Genomic DNA, 19,652 nt, shown 5'->3' with positions numbered 1-19,652 from the left:
TGTGTGACTTGTTGCTTCGCACAAACAATTGGATCTTCATTAACATATATCCACGCTTTGCAAAGAGCCTCGTCTTCTTGAATTGAAAAATAGGCGGACCTTATAGATTTATTTCCTTTTGATGTGGTTGCATGTTTATTTGGATCTATTGTTGTACTTTGAGTAGTGATTGTTGTAGTTGGAGTCGATAGAAATTTTATGAGAATTGGGAGCAAATGGTAAGAGAGTTGTGTGAAGTAGTTGCTATAAATTTGCAATTTCAGAAAAACTAGCCGTTTTTGCCGTTTGTCTCTCGAACTTAACAACTGCTAAAAAGTGCTATTGGAATGGTTTTTGGAGCTGCCAAATTTGGCTGGGCCTGCTAAAATTACTATGTGACACTTTTAGCAACCCATTATAGTAGCCCTCGAGCTCTAAAACAACCTGTTTTGGAGTGAGTCCAACCTTCATGTAGTTAGACTGGGGTTGGTGCACCTATCGGGTCTCTCGATTGGGCTTGGGTTTAAGGGCCCATTATATAAATAAAAAAAAAAAAAAAGAATGGCAGTATAGTAATTGAACAGGCCAAAGAAAATTCTCACTCCGTCTATAGCTGTGAGCTGTCTACTCAAATCTTCATCTTGAAAATTTCTCTGAACAAAAATTCGTAAAAAAAAAAAAAAAAAAAAAATGGGTTCTTCGAAGAGTGAAGAAAGAAGAGGAGATGATGATGATGATGATCATTTGGTAATTGAAATGATTAGTCAAACTAATAATGATGAAACAGTTGTTTTATCATCATCATCTGATGATGATAAAGAAATTACTCCTTTGTTAGTAGTTTCAAGTGAACTAGTAGTACCCAGACCCAGAATCAACATCTTTTCTTTACCTTATACTAGAAGGAATCCCAGGGTAAAACTTTTTCCTCTAATGTTTCATATTTTGGGGATTGGTTCAAGGGTAATAATATCTTACAATGTTGCAGGAGGAAATGAAGAAAGTAGCTGAGACAGATGTGTCATTATTTTATCCGTTTGTTTTGTGGATGTGGAGTGGATCCAAGTACTCAGGATTTCTTTGCGTGGCTGTATCTGCTAGTATCTATTGCATTATGCACGTCCTTTCAGAAACTTTCTCAGGTTAAAAGTTTATGCTCCGTTGTTCATATATTGTCTCATATCTCGGAAACATGGCATTAGGTTTGAAGTATCGTTACATGCAATGTGTAATATACATAATAAATTCAAGGGTATATCGTTATATTGCTTATGGAGGTTGGAGATACTTCAGTGATCATATATGGCTACGGCCCTACCTGGTTGACCGTGTTATAATGCATCACGTATTTTAGTGCAAGTGCATTTGGATTCATTATATTGTAACCTTATTAGTTGGTACTTCAAATAGAACAAAAAGAGAGGAAATTTTCTCTCCAGTGCTCCTATAGATATTAAAATCAGCTTGATTAAAAGTTCATCTACTATGGAAGAAATCAACTCAACATATTTAAATTGTTTAAGAACTACTCAGTACCCACACTGAAAGTCTCGTACTGAACTGTTTGCAGGATATAACTGAGGATGAAAAATCTTAACAATGTTGATGAAAGGTTCTCCCAGATACTACTAATTTAGAAATTTCACTGTTGGATGAATCTACTAGGAAAAAATAAATACATGGAATTTTCTTGTTCTATGGTGCCTAATGTGACGATCCACCGCATACTGGCATGTCGGTACTGTCCTCAAATGGCCCCTATTAGTATGCGATAGATCATTACTATACTAGGACTAATTTTTGCCTTCCGATATAATGACAGTCGTAGTGCCTGCTGCACTAGTGATAGTGGATCTGTCTCCAACATTCCATGTCTTCTATGCAAACCCCTTTTTCCTTTAAATTTCCGAGTTTGATATTCTTGACTGATCTCATTTTTTTTTTGGTCGGTAAGCGAGGTAACTGACTGATCTCATTTGGAAGATCTACAAAATTCGTTTACAAAGATGCCAATTTAATTGAACTCGGATAAGTACAGTAGATCAAAATCTTACATTGCTGCTTGTGTCATAGACTTGTGAGGAAAAATGTGATACATATTTACATTGAACTAGGGCTTCTAGGAGATCTTGTTGCTGTGTTATGTTATGCAAATCCATGGTCCAAGAAAAATGTATATAGTTCTTATCACTTCATTAGATTAAGTTGTGCTCTTTTGCACTCTCCCTCAGATGATGTCTTTAATTGGTTATTCCTATCTTTGGTTTGATTCGAGCTACATTTGTTATGGCAGCCCAATCAATTCCTTCATTTGAAAGCGTATTTACGAGATGCACAATTATTTTGATACTGTCATTTATCTGGTTGAAAAGGGTTGGACAACCAATATTTGGGCCAACACATGCAAGGAGTCTTCTGTTTTTAAGAGCTTTAATGGGATTTCTTTCAATGTTCAGTTTTATTTACAGGTAAGTTACACTAAATAGTTTCCTTAAAAGCCTTAACTCTTCTAGAATTCCAGGATATCCTTTTGTTCCTCCTTTGCAATGTTTTAGCTGCACTAGGCTTACACCTTTTGTGCAAACCCTTTTAATTCCCTGAATACTTATTTAAAGCACCATCATGATTGCATGTTTACACATTTTTCTTTGCAGTGTTCGAAGTCTACCTTTGTCTCAGGCTATTGTATTGAACTTTACAACTCCAATTATGGCTTCAATTGCAGCCAGAATCTTATTACAGGAGAAACTGAAACTTACGGATGTTGGAGGTATGATGGTGTTTCCATTAGCTGTTACTTATGTATTGCCATTTCATACAAATAAAGATGCATGTATTTTCCCAATACAGTACATGTGTTCTCGACTAAAGATAAAAGAAAGTGTAGTATTCTGTGAATTCCAATTAAGTTTTTCTGCTATAGGAGTCTAATTTTTTTCTTTACTTTCAGGGTGTATTAGTGATGTTGGGGTGGGGTATTGGTCTTGAAGAATTAGCTTCTGGGCTAATAATTCAAGTGTTAAGGTCATCCTTTGATTATGTCAATATATTAATTTGTATGAATCAAAGAAAAAGGAATCCAAGTCTTTTGATGAACTAAATACCTCTGATGAGCGATGTCGTATTTTTGTTGAACTTGTTACTTGATTTAGGGATACTTGATAAATCGCATATGCCTCATAATGCGGGCCATACACGAAATCATTATAATCTTGGCCTCTTTGGTTAATGGGACTAGAATAAACTTGTTGTTATGTGGGATTAGACTAATATGATGTGGTCCTTTCTCTACCACCTAATAGGCATTCTTGGCATCTGTGACTGTCAGCTAGTGCGTTTCGATTACAACTTTATAATACATAACATGAAAACAGATGCAGAGTCCTTGGGAGTTGGGACACATGCACATTACCATGCTAGACAGATGTGTGTATATTACAGTTCTTTAAAAAAATTCTAAAATACCATTTACGTGCTGATTTTATTTTTATTTTGTGTTTTGTGATAAAATCTTTAGGATATGACCAGCAGACGTAGATATGCTACCCCACATATACTTAAACTAGACACTTAAACTCTCAAAACTCTGTTTGCTGGTGGATAGGGTGGGGGGTGGGGGGAAGGAATGAGGGGATGGGGCATCAAGCTGGATTTTTCTTGCTGATGGATGGAAAGGGGAGGCAGGAAGTCGAGGTTGATTACTCTGGCAGTGTTGGTTAGGAGGTGGCTCTGAGGGTTTTGGGGAATCTGTTGGTGTTTGTTTGTTTTGTCCTCTTAGACTTAGTTTGGTTCCTGTGTGGGTGGATGGGCCTGGGGTCTTGAGGAATTATTTTTTCTCCAATGCCTTGAGAGTTGATGTAATCTCTTTGGTTATAGAGGCTCTTGGTTATAACAATATAATACCTTTTATGTAAAAAAAAATCCCAGAACTCTGTTATATCACGTAAATGTTAAAAACGCATTAAAGATGAGGCATAAGCTATCAGCATCCTCATCTTTTAAGCTGACTGTTTTGTCTAGCTCCTCGCCGCTGGCCTTAATTCTTACTAAATTGAGGAATTCAACTAGAGTATGATCCTACTAAAAAGTGAGCTAAGCCTTTGGATCGTCCATCGATTGCCTCTCCCCTTTATATATTCTGTTACTTTAATTCAGGACTTTCTTTGTAGTACCACCTGTGGCTCTCTGGCTGTAACTCTATAATGACTCTTACACATTGTTGCGCTTCCAGATAAGAATATTATTAGTTCCTTCTCTTGATGCTCAGAAGCAGTTACAACTGAGCAAATTCCAGGCTTCCAGCTAACATGCTGAGGCGAGTTACTCCACCTCCAATAAGTCTACAACAATAATTGTGTATCTTGTTGGCGGAAGCTTCAACAATCGATAAACGTCAATTAAGTTTAATGAAAGAAACACCTAAATCTAGGGTTTAAACCTTCAAGCATGAAGAAAGAAGTAATATTCAATAACAACCAATCTAACAATGAAGGCCTAAATGCCTTTATATAATAAACTCAACTGCTAAATCTAATTAGAATCCCAATGGGAAACCATCCTAAATCCTATTCCTAATTGAATTAGGAAACCATAGAAAATAGAAACTACTAATTAATTATTAATCCATGCTCATGCATTAAATTGTGTGGGACTTTTGCGTCCCAATGCCCATTGGGTACAATTGTCCTTTTGTTTTGGAAGTTGAGATCTTCTAATCCATACAGAATATTTTAAAGGTTTTGTTTAAGGCTATGCCATCAAAGGCGTTGCCAAGTTGCTAGTCCCACTGAGGCGATCAAGGGGGCAATCTTAGTGAGAGCTGTTGCAGCTTGTTATCAAAGGCGTTGCCAAGGTGGCGCCAGTTTGGATGCCTTGCGCCTCTCCTCGCCCTTGCCAAAATAGGATTTAGGCGCAATAAAATGAAATTTCTAGGAGATGTCTCAATTACTGTATTTATGAAGAGAAATTGCCTTTGAAATGTATCAAAGTTCGTGGAATTGTAAATTATGATATCTCTTAAACTTTGGAGCATCCAACTCAAAACCAATTGGTGATGAGTGGAGAGACATAAGAACTTATATACTATTAGTCTATTGCGCAGGCTTTCAATGTGTCATGTGGGGCTGTATTAAATTATCAACAATATATTCTTATTCTGATGGCAATCTAAGCCTCACTACATATTGAAACCGTGGATTTTAAAGATATGTAATGTAGATTGAAGTGGCGGAAGCAACACTTAATCAAAATCTAAACTTTGTAAAACCCTAAAAGTCTCACCTTTATTGATAATCACTCAATAATTCATAACACACATAAACACAACTAAAACAACTCCTTGAAACCCTAACCATAAGCCCTTATTTATACTAACCCTCACAACAAAACAAACCAATAGAAAACAAACACGTGACAAATAATAAATAATGGACTCCTAACGACCATGGGCTTGGACTCAACTAAGGGTGCATGCCCATGACACTGACAACATCAAACTAATGTTCTACATCAATATGTCTTAAAATATCTGGACGTTTAGTATAATGCTGAATTTAACAAAGAAACCTAAGATCTTTGGGCTAAGAGCCTAAGACTATATAGCTCGAGCATACCGGTTTTATTCACTGCACCTCATCTTAGATGTGGTAAATTGACGAGTAATCTAGAGGTGTTGCTATTCCTTCCGTATGTATGTGTGTATGCAAGTTGACTATATGACATCCTAAAAGTCAAGTCTAAACTATGAATGGAGTTTTCAGATTGCCAGAGCAAATGGCTTTTGTATACTTCTTTCTGTTACTCGGAAGTACATGTCGTGTACTGTACGTTTAGTATCTAATTGTGTGGGTTATAAGCTGAAGTCAACAGCATATTTCTCCTGGCTATCTAACTGGTTTTCAGCAGGTTAATGGAACCACTTGTTATAATTATGCAAATTCAATTGATCAATTTGATAGTTAGGTAATTCATTCCCCTCTTTGTGTGTTCTCATTTATTGAGACCTTATTGAGAGTATGCAACATATGTCCTACCATCAGAATGAGCGATACAAATTTATTTATTTATTAATCTTAGTCCTGTTGTATTCTGTTCATTTTCAGCACCTTGAATTATAACTAGCTTATATGTTTATTGGCATGAAATAATTCACTTTCGATTAATTTACATATACGTAAAAAAATTCTAACATGTATGTTTTTATGCCATTTTATAAAGTTACATGTCTTTTTCCCTTCTTTTTATCAATACAGTTTTCCTAGTAATTGCAGAGAAGATAACTCTGTTCTACGTGTCTGATTTTCAGGTCTTGCTTGCAGTTTCTTTGGACTTTTATTCATTTTCCGACCGATGCTTATTACCCAAGGTATTGACAGGTGCCTTCGATTTCATTGCTAGGAGGCCTTTATGCTTAGAAAATACGCCAGCACTTGGATTAGTTGAGGAGCCATCCGGACAGTATTTCATGGATACTGCCAAATTGAGAGAGAGAGAGAGAAGATTTAATCAAGTAGTCTTAAGACTACATAAGTTTGTGTAGGCACTTTAGACAAATAAGATTTGGTCCTCTGAGGTTTACATGAGGTAAGTGGGTCTTGTTTAAATGGCCTACTTATCATTTGTTACAAACCAAGAGTGGCCCAATATCGACACTGAACTAGAAAAATGAGTGATTTGACACAAGAATCTACTAATCAACTCGAAAAAGCTACCAATCAACTCAAAACAGCAGTATAGCAACTATACTAAAGAGAAAGTTGCACTGGAAGAGGAATGTCATTTTTTCTTTTCATTATTATTATTATTATTGCATAGTTTTTTGGTTTGGACATGTTCACCTTGTTCATTCTCTATTTCTTTTTCTGCATAAAAAGGTTGTTACCAATCCAAGGCAATCATTATTATATCGAACTAATTTGTACGAATGCAATTCTCAGTATTGAAGGTTTCTATTCATAATGCTTCTTTTGATTATATTCTTTCATGCATTATCAATTTGTTTGCAGTATGAAAAGTTTTATGTTTTTTATTCATTTGTTTTTCCTTCCAAATCCAATTCCATCATAAATATTCATTTGTTGTCTTTAAGTAGTAGTATCAATTAATGTCCACATAGCTTACTCTTTACTCTTGCGCTATGCTCTCAAAGGAGGTGCAGAAGCACTCCAAAGGCACGCAGCCAAAGGCGGCAATTTTTATCTAATATAGTTGTAAGTCGCTGTCAAATGCGTTCCGAAGGCTGCACCAACACATTAATTGAGAAACCTAAACCTACCACCCCTTGCACCCCACCCCCCCCCTCCTCCTCCTGACAGCATAGTGAATATGTATTGTCCACAGTAACATATAGAGCTAATTGATGCTTAGTGTATGACTAAGCTGTTTTTGTAATAATCAATTCGACGGCTTTCATATGCTATGATCTATTCTTTGGATTATTCTGGATAGGATTGTAAGAAGTGCCATTTGATGGGGCACAACGGATAGATGGGGTGTTTATCTGTAGAAGTCTTGAGCCAACCTATATTCATTATGAAAAGAGGCATAAGCACATGAATTTGTGCATGGCCATTACATACGTGATTTTGTGAATCCATTTATTTTCCCATAGGGGTAGGGGACCTCTCTAAAAACCTCGCTTACCGACCAAAAAAAAAAAAAATAATAATAATAATATATATATATATTTTCCCATACACGTTCCTCATGCCCTTCCCCTTCTGCCCCACTTCTCATATCGTTTGAATATTGCACTGAGTCAGGACTCTTATTAATAACTTCAGATTTCTTAGCTACTATACATTCAATTCCTTATTGTTTTTCTGGTAGGAGCAAGCAATGTTAATCTTGAGCATGTCTATTTATGTCATGAACTTGTCAAACACTCAACTTTTAGTAGTTTTGAGTATCGTCCATCTTAGTGTTTTAGACATAGTTGTCAAATCGTATATTGTATCATATATCGTTTTCCATTTTTTGCATATCATATCATATATCGTAAGATACGGTATTTTTAAAATTAATTATAAAAAATATGTATATATGAGTTATTTGAATATATATATGCAATAAATTCATACTATGCAGGAAAGAGTATTAAGGATTGATGAGTGAAGACTCATGATTATAGTTTTATATGTGTTTGTGCATGCGTATGTAAGTTTTGTACAAAAATAATCTTATCACACGCAATCCTACTAGTGTATGGTACAAAATGTCATCATTTTCAACCACTAGACCCAAATTAGTATTAGACATATAGGGATAGGCTAGATCTTAGATGAGTAAGCTAGTTGTTGCTTTTGCATTATAGTTGTTGTTTATCATATTCTAAAACCTTAGATGGCTTTCTAAGGTTTAGAAAGGAGAAGAAAAAACTAAATAAATCTTAAAAACTCGTTTTCGGATAATTTTTTTTAATATTTTATGTGTTTGAAGCGTATCATTCGATACGGAATGTATCGTGTATCATATCATATCGTACGATACGCTCCCTGTATCGTGCGATACATAAGACTTTCGATACAGTAGTGTGATATGTACCGATTTACTTTCGATACGATACATATCGTGTATTGTACAATATTGATAACTATGGTTTTAGACACTTCATGTTGATCTATGCAGGACGATCCACTGAAATCGGGGATGCGAGTGTGAAATATGTTGCCAGAATCAACCATCCTGTCTTCTCTGTCTGTGTTGGTTTGTTTTCATCGATAACTGGTGGAATCAGCGACTGCTTGATACGGTCTGCAGCAAAGGCATCTGATCAACCTGTGTAAGATCATTGACTCAGTTTCTGTGATACATTATGATGCACTCCTTTTACTTACCCTGAGTCCCTGACTTATTTTGTTACATGTAATGCTGAAAGAAATTATGACACCGTCACGTAATAAAAAGTGAGTGAATGCAACGAAAGAAAAACCACTGGTTGTCAGGAAAGGTTAATTAGATATTGATTTGCCAAATTATGTTACAGATGATATAAATTTCGTCTGAGAGTGGTTATGTCAGCGCAGTTGAGAGCTAGCTTAGTTGGTAAGATATGTGTTTGTTGCTGCCACAGGGCTGGGTTGAAATTCAACAACGTCTTCACCCAATCAATCACCTGTTGAATAATAGTCATTATCTTAATTTATCCTATTTCTTTTTGCAGCACTACTGTTTTTTCTTTTAGCGTTCTGGCTTGTCCTGCAGCTGCAATATGTACTTATGCCTTCCAGGTAAAATCATGATACAGTTGATACATATTTAAAATTTAGTTGATTACCTGTTCTCCCATTACAAATAAAATTCAAGGTTTGTTACCTTACTGGAAACTGCAACTCTACGTAGATCATCACTAACAAGATGTGCTTTAATTGCTGCAGTTTGAGCCTAAACCAGATAGAATTTAAGCGGTTTGAAACTCATCTGTGTTTGTTCAATGTGTACATAATTTTCAAAACTACTTCATAATTAAGTTATGACTTTGGATTTTGGAAGACTGTGCCAGTTGATGTCTTGTTTGTCAAAGAAGTTAGATATTCAAGCAAAAATTTCAATTTCTAACATTTGCCCATGTGTGCTAGTACTCTCTATCTTATTTGATATTGGTGGTTCGGGCATCATTGTGTTACAGTGTCTGAGTGGCTGTATTAATTGTCTCATCCATGAAAGTACAGTTGCAGAAGCAATAATTCACAAAGACTACACATACACTTAAGTCTCTAGTCTCAACCAGCCTGAATAGCTCCCAAACAGCAAGCCAATGTTGGAAAATTAACTTACTCTACTTATGTTATTTTTTCAGTTTATTTATTTATTTATTATTATTATTTTATTGGGTCAAGTAGTATTACCCCCCCCACCACTAGATGGGAAATTAGGGTCTCCCCCCCAAATACACAAAAAAAACAAAAGTAGTATTGACCGTGTATTTTTTGTGGGGTTAACGAAGACCCCCCCCTCCTCCCAAACAGCAAGCCAATGTTGGAAAATTAACTTACTCTACTTATGTTATTTTTTCAGTTTATTTATTTATTTATTATTATTATTTTATTGGGTCAAGTAGTATTACCCCCACTAGATGGGAAATTAGGGTCTCCCCCCCAAATACACAAAAAAAACAAAAGTAGTATTGACCGTGTATTTTTTGTGGGGTTAACAGAACCCCCTCAAATACACAAAAAAAACACAGTCAACCCAAGTTGACTTTTTTTGTGTGTGGACTTAGTGGGGAGACCCTAATTTCCCCATCTAGTAAGGGGGAAATCCTAATTGGCTCATCTAGTGGGAGGGGGGAGGTAATACTAGTTAACCCTTTTTTGTGTGTATTTGGGGGGAGACCCTAATTTCCCATCTGGTGGGGGGGAAATCCTAATTGGCTCATCCAAGGAGGGGTATACTAGTTAACCCTATTTTATTTTTTGTTTTCGGTTTTTTTTTCAACTTCAAATATGAGAATTAGGAGCTGAAAACCTTTAAGTTATTGAAATAATATTGTCTTGGGCACCAATACAAGTTTATTATATACAAAGAAATCTCCTGACTATATCCTAGAAGTGCCTGGGAGTGTCTAGGTTAATGAAAAGAATTTGGGCACATCTTTCGTCAGCTGCACGTGTCTGAGTGTCAGACATGGGCACATCATTGTTGGATTGTTTATGCTTCCTACCCTGTTGATCATTAATCAAATATCTAAATCACAAGAAACATGATTTGGTAGTTTTGTCTTATATGGTGTGTTTATTTTATTATGTCCCTTTTGGTCCTCTGTTTCGTTTTAGATCTTTTTGTGTTAGTGAAAAAAAAAGGAGGGGGGAAGGTGAGGAAAGGAAAGTTGTATGTACTTTTTCCTGTTTCAGATTTTCAGATCTGATTATCTTTTTCCCACTTTGAGAGTGGGTGGGAAAGTGAGGGAAGACTTGTCTTACATTATCTTTTGCACTTTCCCCTTTATTTGTTCTTTGCTATGATACCAACGCATCAATGTGGATTGTGGACTCATGTAGACCATTTGATTGGTTTGACGCCTAAAAAGCATATTAAACTGAACATTTGAAACCTAACTTATTATTTTATTAAACTAACGTTATCTCCATTTTACATTGAATGACTTGTTTGATTGATGACATTTGCGTCCTTCTTTACAGGACTTTGTGCTGCCAAATTTTTACTCTTTCTTTCTCATGATTGTACTTGGTGTACTTTCCTTTTTCGCGGAGGTAGTACCCAACATTATTAATAAATTTTAGCTAAATTTTAAATATTTGGTCTAGTTCAATAACCATTTTTAGCGAGTTAACTGTTTTCCATTGAAGTTTCAAGGCTTTGGAATTGTGTTCTTTCTGCAGGTGTTTCTAGCACGCGGACTTCAGCTTGAGAAAACCAGCAGAGTTGCAAATATCCAATATATTGAGGTCTTTTTACTTCCGTCATGTTGCTTAATAGTTATATAAGTGGATAAAAACTCACTAAGTTACTAGTCACTACCACACGAGAAGACTTGAGCCCTGCATGATTCACCAACATATCACGGAACAGGCAGCACATTTACAAAGTCTATGTATATTGCACCTCTATACCATATCCAAGTGACAGTGAGCCATATTGCATTTGGAAAAGAACTATTAACACAATGTCAGTTACAATATATTACGACACATTGAGTGTTTTGTTATATGACGGGAACGAGGTGATTATACATTAACTATCATATTTCATTAGTGACAAAGGCCGTTTGTAAACCCTCTATCTACACTGGGTAGTTTCTTCTAACAAAGTGTGTGGCTGTATGTAAACCAACGCTCCCAGTCGCTATTTGTACCCTATAGCATCAATTGGTCAATGGCTTTTATGCACCTTATACACCTATTGGGTGAATTGGAACAGGGTATATTAATGTGGCACTGTGCTCTTAACATATTTTTGTACTTCTTTTCGTTATTTTTATGCATGTAATTTTCTTTTCCGAGATATGTATTCAATAGCATTTTCTTTCTTCCAGGTTGCTCTCTTGCAGGTATGGAGCATCAGTATAGCAAGGGCAGCACCGTCTTTTGGTAGATTGGCTGGATGTTTGCTTATTTTTGTTTCCGTTAGTGGCACCATGTACTTTGGACGTGAGAAAGAGGTGGAATGAGAGTAGAATAGTCTCCACGTAGCATCCTCTCACATTTGTTGCACCTGTACTTGCTGTGTAGTTCCAAGGTATGTTTGATCCTTCTTCTCCTTTGTTGAAACGGAAACTTTAACAGACTAAGACAGACACACTCATGCCACACGCACACATACAAGTTTCATATGTCAAGAAATGTTCTCTTCTTCTGGGGTTGATGGCAGTTTCCCTACCTGTGACACCCGACTTTTTCTTTGGCTTTTTATTTTCCAAATATTTTTTTTGGAACGAGTATATATATTGAATTTTTTTTTTATGGTTTGATGTTGTCGCAATGAATATAGCGTTTAATGCGTTTTGAGATGCCCACATAGTAGTATGGAGGTGTTGGGTGTTGCCAAGGAGGGGTGCATATGAAATCGTGTTTAGAATTGCTATTTTAAAGACGGTTTTTGAGAATGGACTGGTTTTAGGAAGTATTTCCAAAAATGACACTGCAGAATAGTTTACAGAGGAACTGTTTGCTAAATTTGTCAGAGACCGTTTGTGAAAAACTGTTTTTCAAGGATTTTTTACCAAAAACTATTTTTTTTAGGGGATTTTGACAAAATTTCAGATTTGACAAGGAGGTTAAAATAAAATTATGAGGGTTTAGTTGTAAAATAGAAGGGTTTAGTTGTACAAAGAGAAAAGAGAGGAGTTGAAAAAAATAATAATAGAGAGAGAGAGAGAGAGAGATTTCAATGAATCCAACTCTAAACGAAAGATCAGTGAGTCTTCCTATCCAACTTCTAAATGCGGCAAGCCATACTACATTTGGATATGTGAGGAGAGAGTTATTCTTTCGACAACTTAGACTCTCAGAAATTTTCAGGTTCTGTGCACTAGATTGTATTGCAAAAAATCAGTTTCTGCACACAGTATTGGTGTTGCGTTTTTCTATAGGTAGACTTTTGGTAAAACATAAAAAGGTAAGGTATGTGAGTCTTCTTTACAACTCAGAAAGCCTCGTTGCTTTTGCCTTTGGACCGTTAGAATTCTAGTTTGTAGAAATTAGGATTTTGTATCAAGTTCGAGCTGTGTTTACTCCTAGATAGATTGACTTTAGGACTTTGGGTTCAACATGAAAAAATAAGTGTATTATTTTTCGTTTCTAAGTAATTTAGTCGCGTGTCATTTGAATGACTAGGAAAAGTTATAGCAACGATAAGTTGTCTAGTTAGTTTACCACGTTCTTTTTTTTTAGGTGCATGAACCTATTTTGGGAAATATTTATAGTAATGTACTAAAAGTTTCATGAAACCTTTAGTACATAGAAACATATAAAATTTAGAGCCAACTTGTCGTTGCTATAACTTTTCCTATAATCATCCAAATGACACGCAATTTGATTACTTAGAAATTAGGATTGGTGCACTTATTTTTTAATATATTGAACCCAACATCCGAAAGTTAGTCTATATGTAGCATTAAACATAACATAGCTCGAACTCAACACAAAATCCTAATTTTAGCAAACTAGAACTCTAACGGGCTATCATCCGGATAGCTATGTTAAAAAACAATGAGGCTTTTTGCGGTGTAAAGAAAACTCACAGACCTTACTTTTCTATGTTTTACCAAAAGTCTAACTCTCATTCTTGCTATGGAAAAACATACAATACAGTGTGTAAAAATTGATTTCTGACGCTCTGATTTTCTGCCATACAATCTTCTCGACTTACCATAGGCCTCGGAATGCGACGAGGCGTTTTGGGTTGGAAAACTGATTCACAGATCTTACTTTTTTGTGTTTTACCGAAGGCCTAACTCTCAGATTAACCATGTAATCATGTGTAAATGTGACCCTAAACTAGTACACAACCTGATTTCTGCAGTCTAAATTTTTTGACAGTCTAAGTTGTCGAAAGAATAACTCTTTCCTCACACATCCAAATATAGTGTGACTTGTTGTGTTGGACAGAAAACTCATTGAACTTTCATTCAGAGTTCGATTCATTGAAAAATAACAAAATTTCAATTTTATACGGAATATCAAAGAGGTAGAATCAGAAATTTTCCAGTTTTGCACTATTCATTTTTAACGCTATGTCATCAAATTCGCACTCAATTTGAATTCACTAACAAACAACAAAATAATTATATAATCTTATAAACATGCTCTAATAGTATAAATCCTAGGTAACTGTAGTTACTCACCTAATTAAAGAGTGGAACAAACTCTTAGAAGTGAATTTGAGTTCTCCAAGTTTAGGTTATGAATATGTCTAACTTAATCAAATGTTATTATGAAATTGGAAAATTCTGGACAGTTAGATAAACGTTCAAAATTGAACACTAGTTTTCACCAGGTTAGACATCCAAATATAATGAAATTTTGTGGGCATGCTGAGAAGATCATATCCACAAAAAATCGGGGCTTTATTCAATTTGTAGGTCGATGGAGTGGCTCGAGAGTGGTTCTAATGGGAGTGGTTTTATCCCTCCCCTATATATATATATAGCCCGGCTCTTAAACGGACTAGTGTTTTGAACAGTTTATATAGTGTCGTGAATATGAACAACTTTACACTTATTAATTTTTTAATTTATGCTTATATATGACACTATATAAACTGTGCAAGACATTATATAAGCTGCGCAAGACACTATATAACAAGTTCGTAAATGGACGTCTGTTTAAGAGCCAGACTATATATATATATATAGAGTTGAATTTATTTTTTAGGTGATGTTTTACTTACGTACTTATTTTAACATTAAAATAAGTATGTACTTCTAAGATCGGGCCTATATATATATATATATATATATATATATATAGGCCGATCTTCGATCTATACATACTTTATTTTAATGTTAAAAATATCGTAAAAATCAATCAAAAAATAAATTCAACTCTAATTTTTTGTGGGTATTACCTACATACCATAAATATCATCTATACAAAATTTGAGCTCATTTTGTGGATAAATGTTAATTATCTTTAAAAAGAAATCTAACGGTCCAGAAAATAGTATTTTTGCAATAATCTTTTGCTTAAGTTAGAGATTTCCAAATGAGTAAGATTATGGTGAGTAGATGATACCCACAGAAAATTAGGTTTGAATTCATTTTCTAGGTGATGTTTTACTTATGTACTTATTTTAACTTAAAATAAGTATGTACTTCTAAGATCCGGCATATATATATATATATATATATATATATAGTCCGGATCTTAGAAATTGAACGGTCTAAAAAATAGTATTTTTGCAATAATCTTTTTCCTAAGTTAGAGGTTTTCAAATGAACTGAAATTTTGTAGAGATGGTCTTTATGATGAGTAGATAATATACACAAAAAATTGGGTTTAAATTCATTTTCTAGGTAAAGTTTTACTTACGTACTTATTTTAATTTAAAATAAGTATGTATTTCTAAGATCCGGATTGTAATATATATATATATACACACATGCAAAGTAAAAAAGCTAAAGAGAAAGTCGGGTGTCACGACACCTTGATCCATAGTACTAAGATATTTGCAATTTAGTTTCGTACAGAAAAATAAATTTACTGTTTCCAATCCCAAATACTTGAGAAGAGAGATACGGTTAGTTAGATCTAAAGGTTAAAAAAACAGAGATTGTCTGCTCCCTAGCGGATTTTAAATTCTCCGCCTTCTATGTAAATACCTGTCATATTTTCAATTAGTAAAGGATTGTGGTGTTTTTGCCCGGCTCGTAATTGGTTAATGTGATCCCCACATGACCATCAATTTCTAGACCCCATTAACAAATTAGGGTGACATTTTGTTAGATTACTTGTTTATGTATTTTTTAAGTGTTTACTTGTCTTCCATATAGGTGATCAAACTTGTGAACTTCTTTTTATGCACATGTCAGCTGATGACCTTTTTTTTTTTTTGAAGAAGTTATGGGTTATGGCCGACCCAAACCTGTATTGATTTAGAACCTTGTATAGATACATCCAATAGCATCTTCATGCACTATTACAGACAACTTTTCCTCTAGAGGACCTATGTGACAACTTACATTTTTATTTCTTGGACAACAAGATTTGGCAACAAAGTCAGCTGTCTTGTTGCCTTCTCTGTAAATGTGTTTCACCTCTGATCTAGTGATTTTTCTGTTTGTCCCCTGATAGCCTGCAGAACATTCAAACAATACCAAGGTGCTACCTCAGTCTCATTTACAATATTCACTGCTCTTTCAGAATCGGAATTGATATGCAAATACTGAAAACCCATCCTTACTGCTATCCTCATGCCAACTTCAATGCCTAAGAGTTCCAAGAATACAATGAACTTCTTCTTATAGCCACCCTTATACAGAAGCTGATGACCTATTTAGTTGCATGGATTATCTGTTATTTTATATATTTAATCTTAAATATATTCCCTTTGGTAGGGAAACTGATGCTCGGAGTACTTTTCCGAAGACTGTCCCAGTTGAAAAGTGGAGTGTCTCAAGTTTGGTGGGTTTGGTATCCAGAATATCAAGCTCTCTCGTCTTCAAATTTCAGATGCTTTTGGCTTTGGTCGCACTAAGAGATATAGCAAGGCAGGTTAACAGTGCAATTCTTGTTTCCAAAGTGATGGTACTGGCGGTAGGAAGGCAGTGAGCCCATAGCATTCTGGTAGTGAGTGGTTGTATTGTTCAAATGTACATCTCTTTGATTGATTAATGTTATAGTTTGTAAAAATTTGCAAATGGGATATAATACAGCTCCTGGGAGCTATGTAATTAGAAAGAACAATTACAAAGTTTTGCAAATGATGCTTGTTGTCCTCTTCTGTTTTCATTGAGACGGATCTATTAGCACAAACAAGAGGAAGAGCTTAGCTATAATCCTACCTGCTGCTTAGTTTCCTGGCTCTGCGTACAAATGTACAGTCCCACGTTGTTAATAAATTCTAATGTACAAAGAGATCTCATAGTGGGCTTTCATGCTTACGACGGTTTCTCCATCTCTATCTTCCTGATTTTAAACTTGTTCAATATTAACAATTTAACATCATTCTTTCCCTTATAACCAAAAATAGTTCCATGTAGCGGTGGGAAAACTTTGCAGTTGTAATATATTACTAGTATATTGTTATGCAGTGGGGGGCGTGAGCGGAGTGGGGGTTGTGAGCGGAGAGGTAGAGGGACGATGAGGAATGAGGGTAGACAGAAACCAACCAAATGACTTTTTGTCCACATACTCCCGCTTGCCCACCCAGAACGTTCGCTCCGCTCATTTGATCATATTCGCATGCTAGAATTTTGACTAAAAATTAGTAATTTGTAAAACTGGATTTTGGTCGAAATTTTGATGTATGTGAACACTGGTTTTTAGAGCTGCTAAGATTTGGTTAATGAAGATGTAAATGATTCGAACTTTGTTTCTTGATGGATTTATTTAGGGATCACTTTATTTACTTGTTTTATTTCCTTGGGTACACAAATATCATATTCCTCTAGACCGTACTCCGTAGGCAGCAAAAACACAGTATGAGTATCCTCACGATCCTTACTAATTTCACATTCGTAAATTCGTTGTGCATTAAAATTTTCTGGTTTTGTAGTCATCAAAATTTTGTTTGTAGACCAAATTAATGCTTATTCATGCGTATGAGTTTGCAATTCAAAACCAAGAGCGCATTGTAGTGTGGCAGAAGTCAGAACTCATGAGTGTATGTGTAAGTGTGTAACAAGCGAAATAACTAACCAAGAGCACATTACAGTGTGGCAGAACCGCTGAAAGTCAGAAGTCAGAACTCATCACCTGGGAAACCTAACTCATTTGTGTATCTACAGCATATATTCCTAGAGAACTAAACTAACTACCACGCACCAAACTAATGCCGCAAAAGTAGTTGACACTTAGGGCAGGGAATTGAAGCCGACCCGAACCCGAATATGTTGGGTTCGGATACATTTCTCTAATCCTATTTAAATTCGGGTTGGTTACTGATAATTTGGGTTCGGGTTCGGGTTTGGATACATGTTTTAGGGAATTTTTTAATATTTTTAGTGTTAACCGACCGGGTTTGGGGTTCGGATTGGGTGAAATATTTGTACAAATATTCGGATTTGGATTTAAATTCTGGTTCGAATACTATGAAAAAAAAATCAGATTCAGATTTAGATATTGACATATCTGACCTGAACCTGACCCGTTTCTTGCCCTAGTTGATAGGTCCCCTTGCAATCTCATTTTCGCATGTGGCCGTGTTAAATATGCCATCATAAACCACTGTTCTAAAAATCGGTCTAGGCGGCCGCCTAGGTGGTGCCCAACCGACTCACCTAGGCCCAAGTTGTTAAAAAAATTGGTGGACCGACTAGGCCGGTCTAGGCGGCCTCTAAGCGATCTAGTCAAGTTTTTTTTTTTTTTGAATGATTAAATGTCGAAAATTAAAGGCTCGTGTAGGCTTGAGATTTGAATGAGTTTAAAAAACTAAAGCCTAATGTAATTATATGTCACTATAACAAAGAGTATGTTTTTATATGAAGTCGATATTCTTCAACTATTAAATATTTTTGTAATAAGTATTTTTGTTTGTGTTTATTTTTTAAGTTATGGTAAATGATTTTCTTCATTTCTTGTAGTATAGGCGTGTATTACTATATATATTATGAAAAAAAAACCGCCTAACGCCTAGCCCGTCTAGGCACTACCTAGAAAGCGCTAGGCGCTCTTCCACTGCCCGACTACCGGCTAACGTTTTTAAGAACACTGTCATAAACAAAAGAAGGGTCAAGACTCAAGAGTATAGAGTCCAGCCATGCTCACATTTTTTTCTCACCATATTGACTGTAAATTTCCTCAAGTTGGTTTTAAGATCATTTTCTATTTAAAGACTCGTACTAGATAAAATGCAGTTAGTGTGCTGGTCCTATAGCTTGTTCTTTTTTAGAACAAAAACAAAAAATCAAGATCAACACACTCAGTAAATGAAAAAATACACAACACTACAACAGGACAAAACGACATTTTAAAGTTGGTACATGACAATAAAGTGGTAGACATATTAAAGATGGAAGTTGAACACAAGAAAATTAGAAGAATGATTGCGAAAGATTTTGATTCCTTTATAAAATGACGAAGTTAAAAAACAAACTTGAACAACAGAACATCAACATTAGTGGGTGTTTGGGTCTCATATTTTCAAAAAAACATTTTTTCTAAAAGCATTTTTTAAATAAACATGTTGGTTGTGATTTTTCTTAAAAACTATTTTATAAAACCAAATTTCACACTATATTTCTCGATATATTTCGGTATATCACGGTATAAAGTACTAAAGTCTAAAACATCTGGGCAATTCATTTGTTTTGTGCCCCCAGAGTGTTTCCCTCAAAGAAAAACAGTTTTTTAACTTGAAAAACAAGTTTGATCTAATTATCATAAAACGAGTTTTTGGGACCAAAAAAGTGTTTTTTGGATGAAAAACTATTTTTTTTTTAAAATAGAGACCAAACGCATTTATTTTTTCAAAATGTTTTTTCACTAATAAACACTTTTTAGCAATAAATAAATAGCTAAATCTATGGTGCGCGAGATGTACCGAAACTAATGGTG

The 19,652-nt window shown here is 35.2% G+C and overlaps 1 protein-coding gene across 2 annotated transcripts; it reads left to right on the top strand.

Moving 5' to 3' along the window:
• Nucleotides 1–545: 545 nt before the first annotated feature.
• On the top strand, nt 546–16,874 carry LOC147503364 (Nodulin MtN21 /EamA-like transporter family protein). 2 transcript variants are annotated; one of them, XM_086608055.1, is made up of 12 exons: nt 546–894; nt 968–1,121; nt 2,273–2,447; nt 2,634–2,749; nt 6,284–6,343; nt 8,605–8,758; nt 9,140–9,206; nt 11,118–11,189; nt 11,319–11,384; nt 11,972–12,174; nt 16,230–16,256; nt 16,493–16,874. In XM_086608055.1, the coding sequence occupies exons 1-10, from the start codon at nt 670–672 to the stop codon at nt 12,104–12,106; spliced, it is 1,224 nt and encodes a 407-aa protein (XP_086464181.1). In that variant the 5' UTR covers nt 546–669; the 3' UTR covers nt 12,107–12,174; nt 16,230–16,256; nt 16,493–16,874. The 2 variants fall into 2 exon arrangements, with proteins under 2 accessions (XP_086464181.1, XP_086464180.1); XM_086608054.1 differs by lacking the exon at nt 16,230–16,256.
• The last annotated feature ends 2,778 nt before the right edge of the window (nt 16,875–19,652 follow it).

This window comes from Coptis chinensis, chromosome 4, assembly GCF_015680905.1.
Source record: "Coptis chinensis isolate HL-2020 chromosome 4, ASM1568090v1, whole genome shotgun sequence".
Lineage (NCBI taxonomy): Eukaryota > Viridiplantae > Streptophyta > Magnoliopsida > Ranunculales > Ranunculaceae > Coptis > Coptis chinensis.
This window is presented reverse-complemented; position numbering and strand designations above follow the sequence as displayed.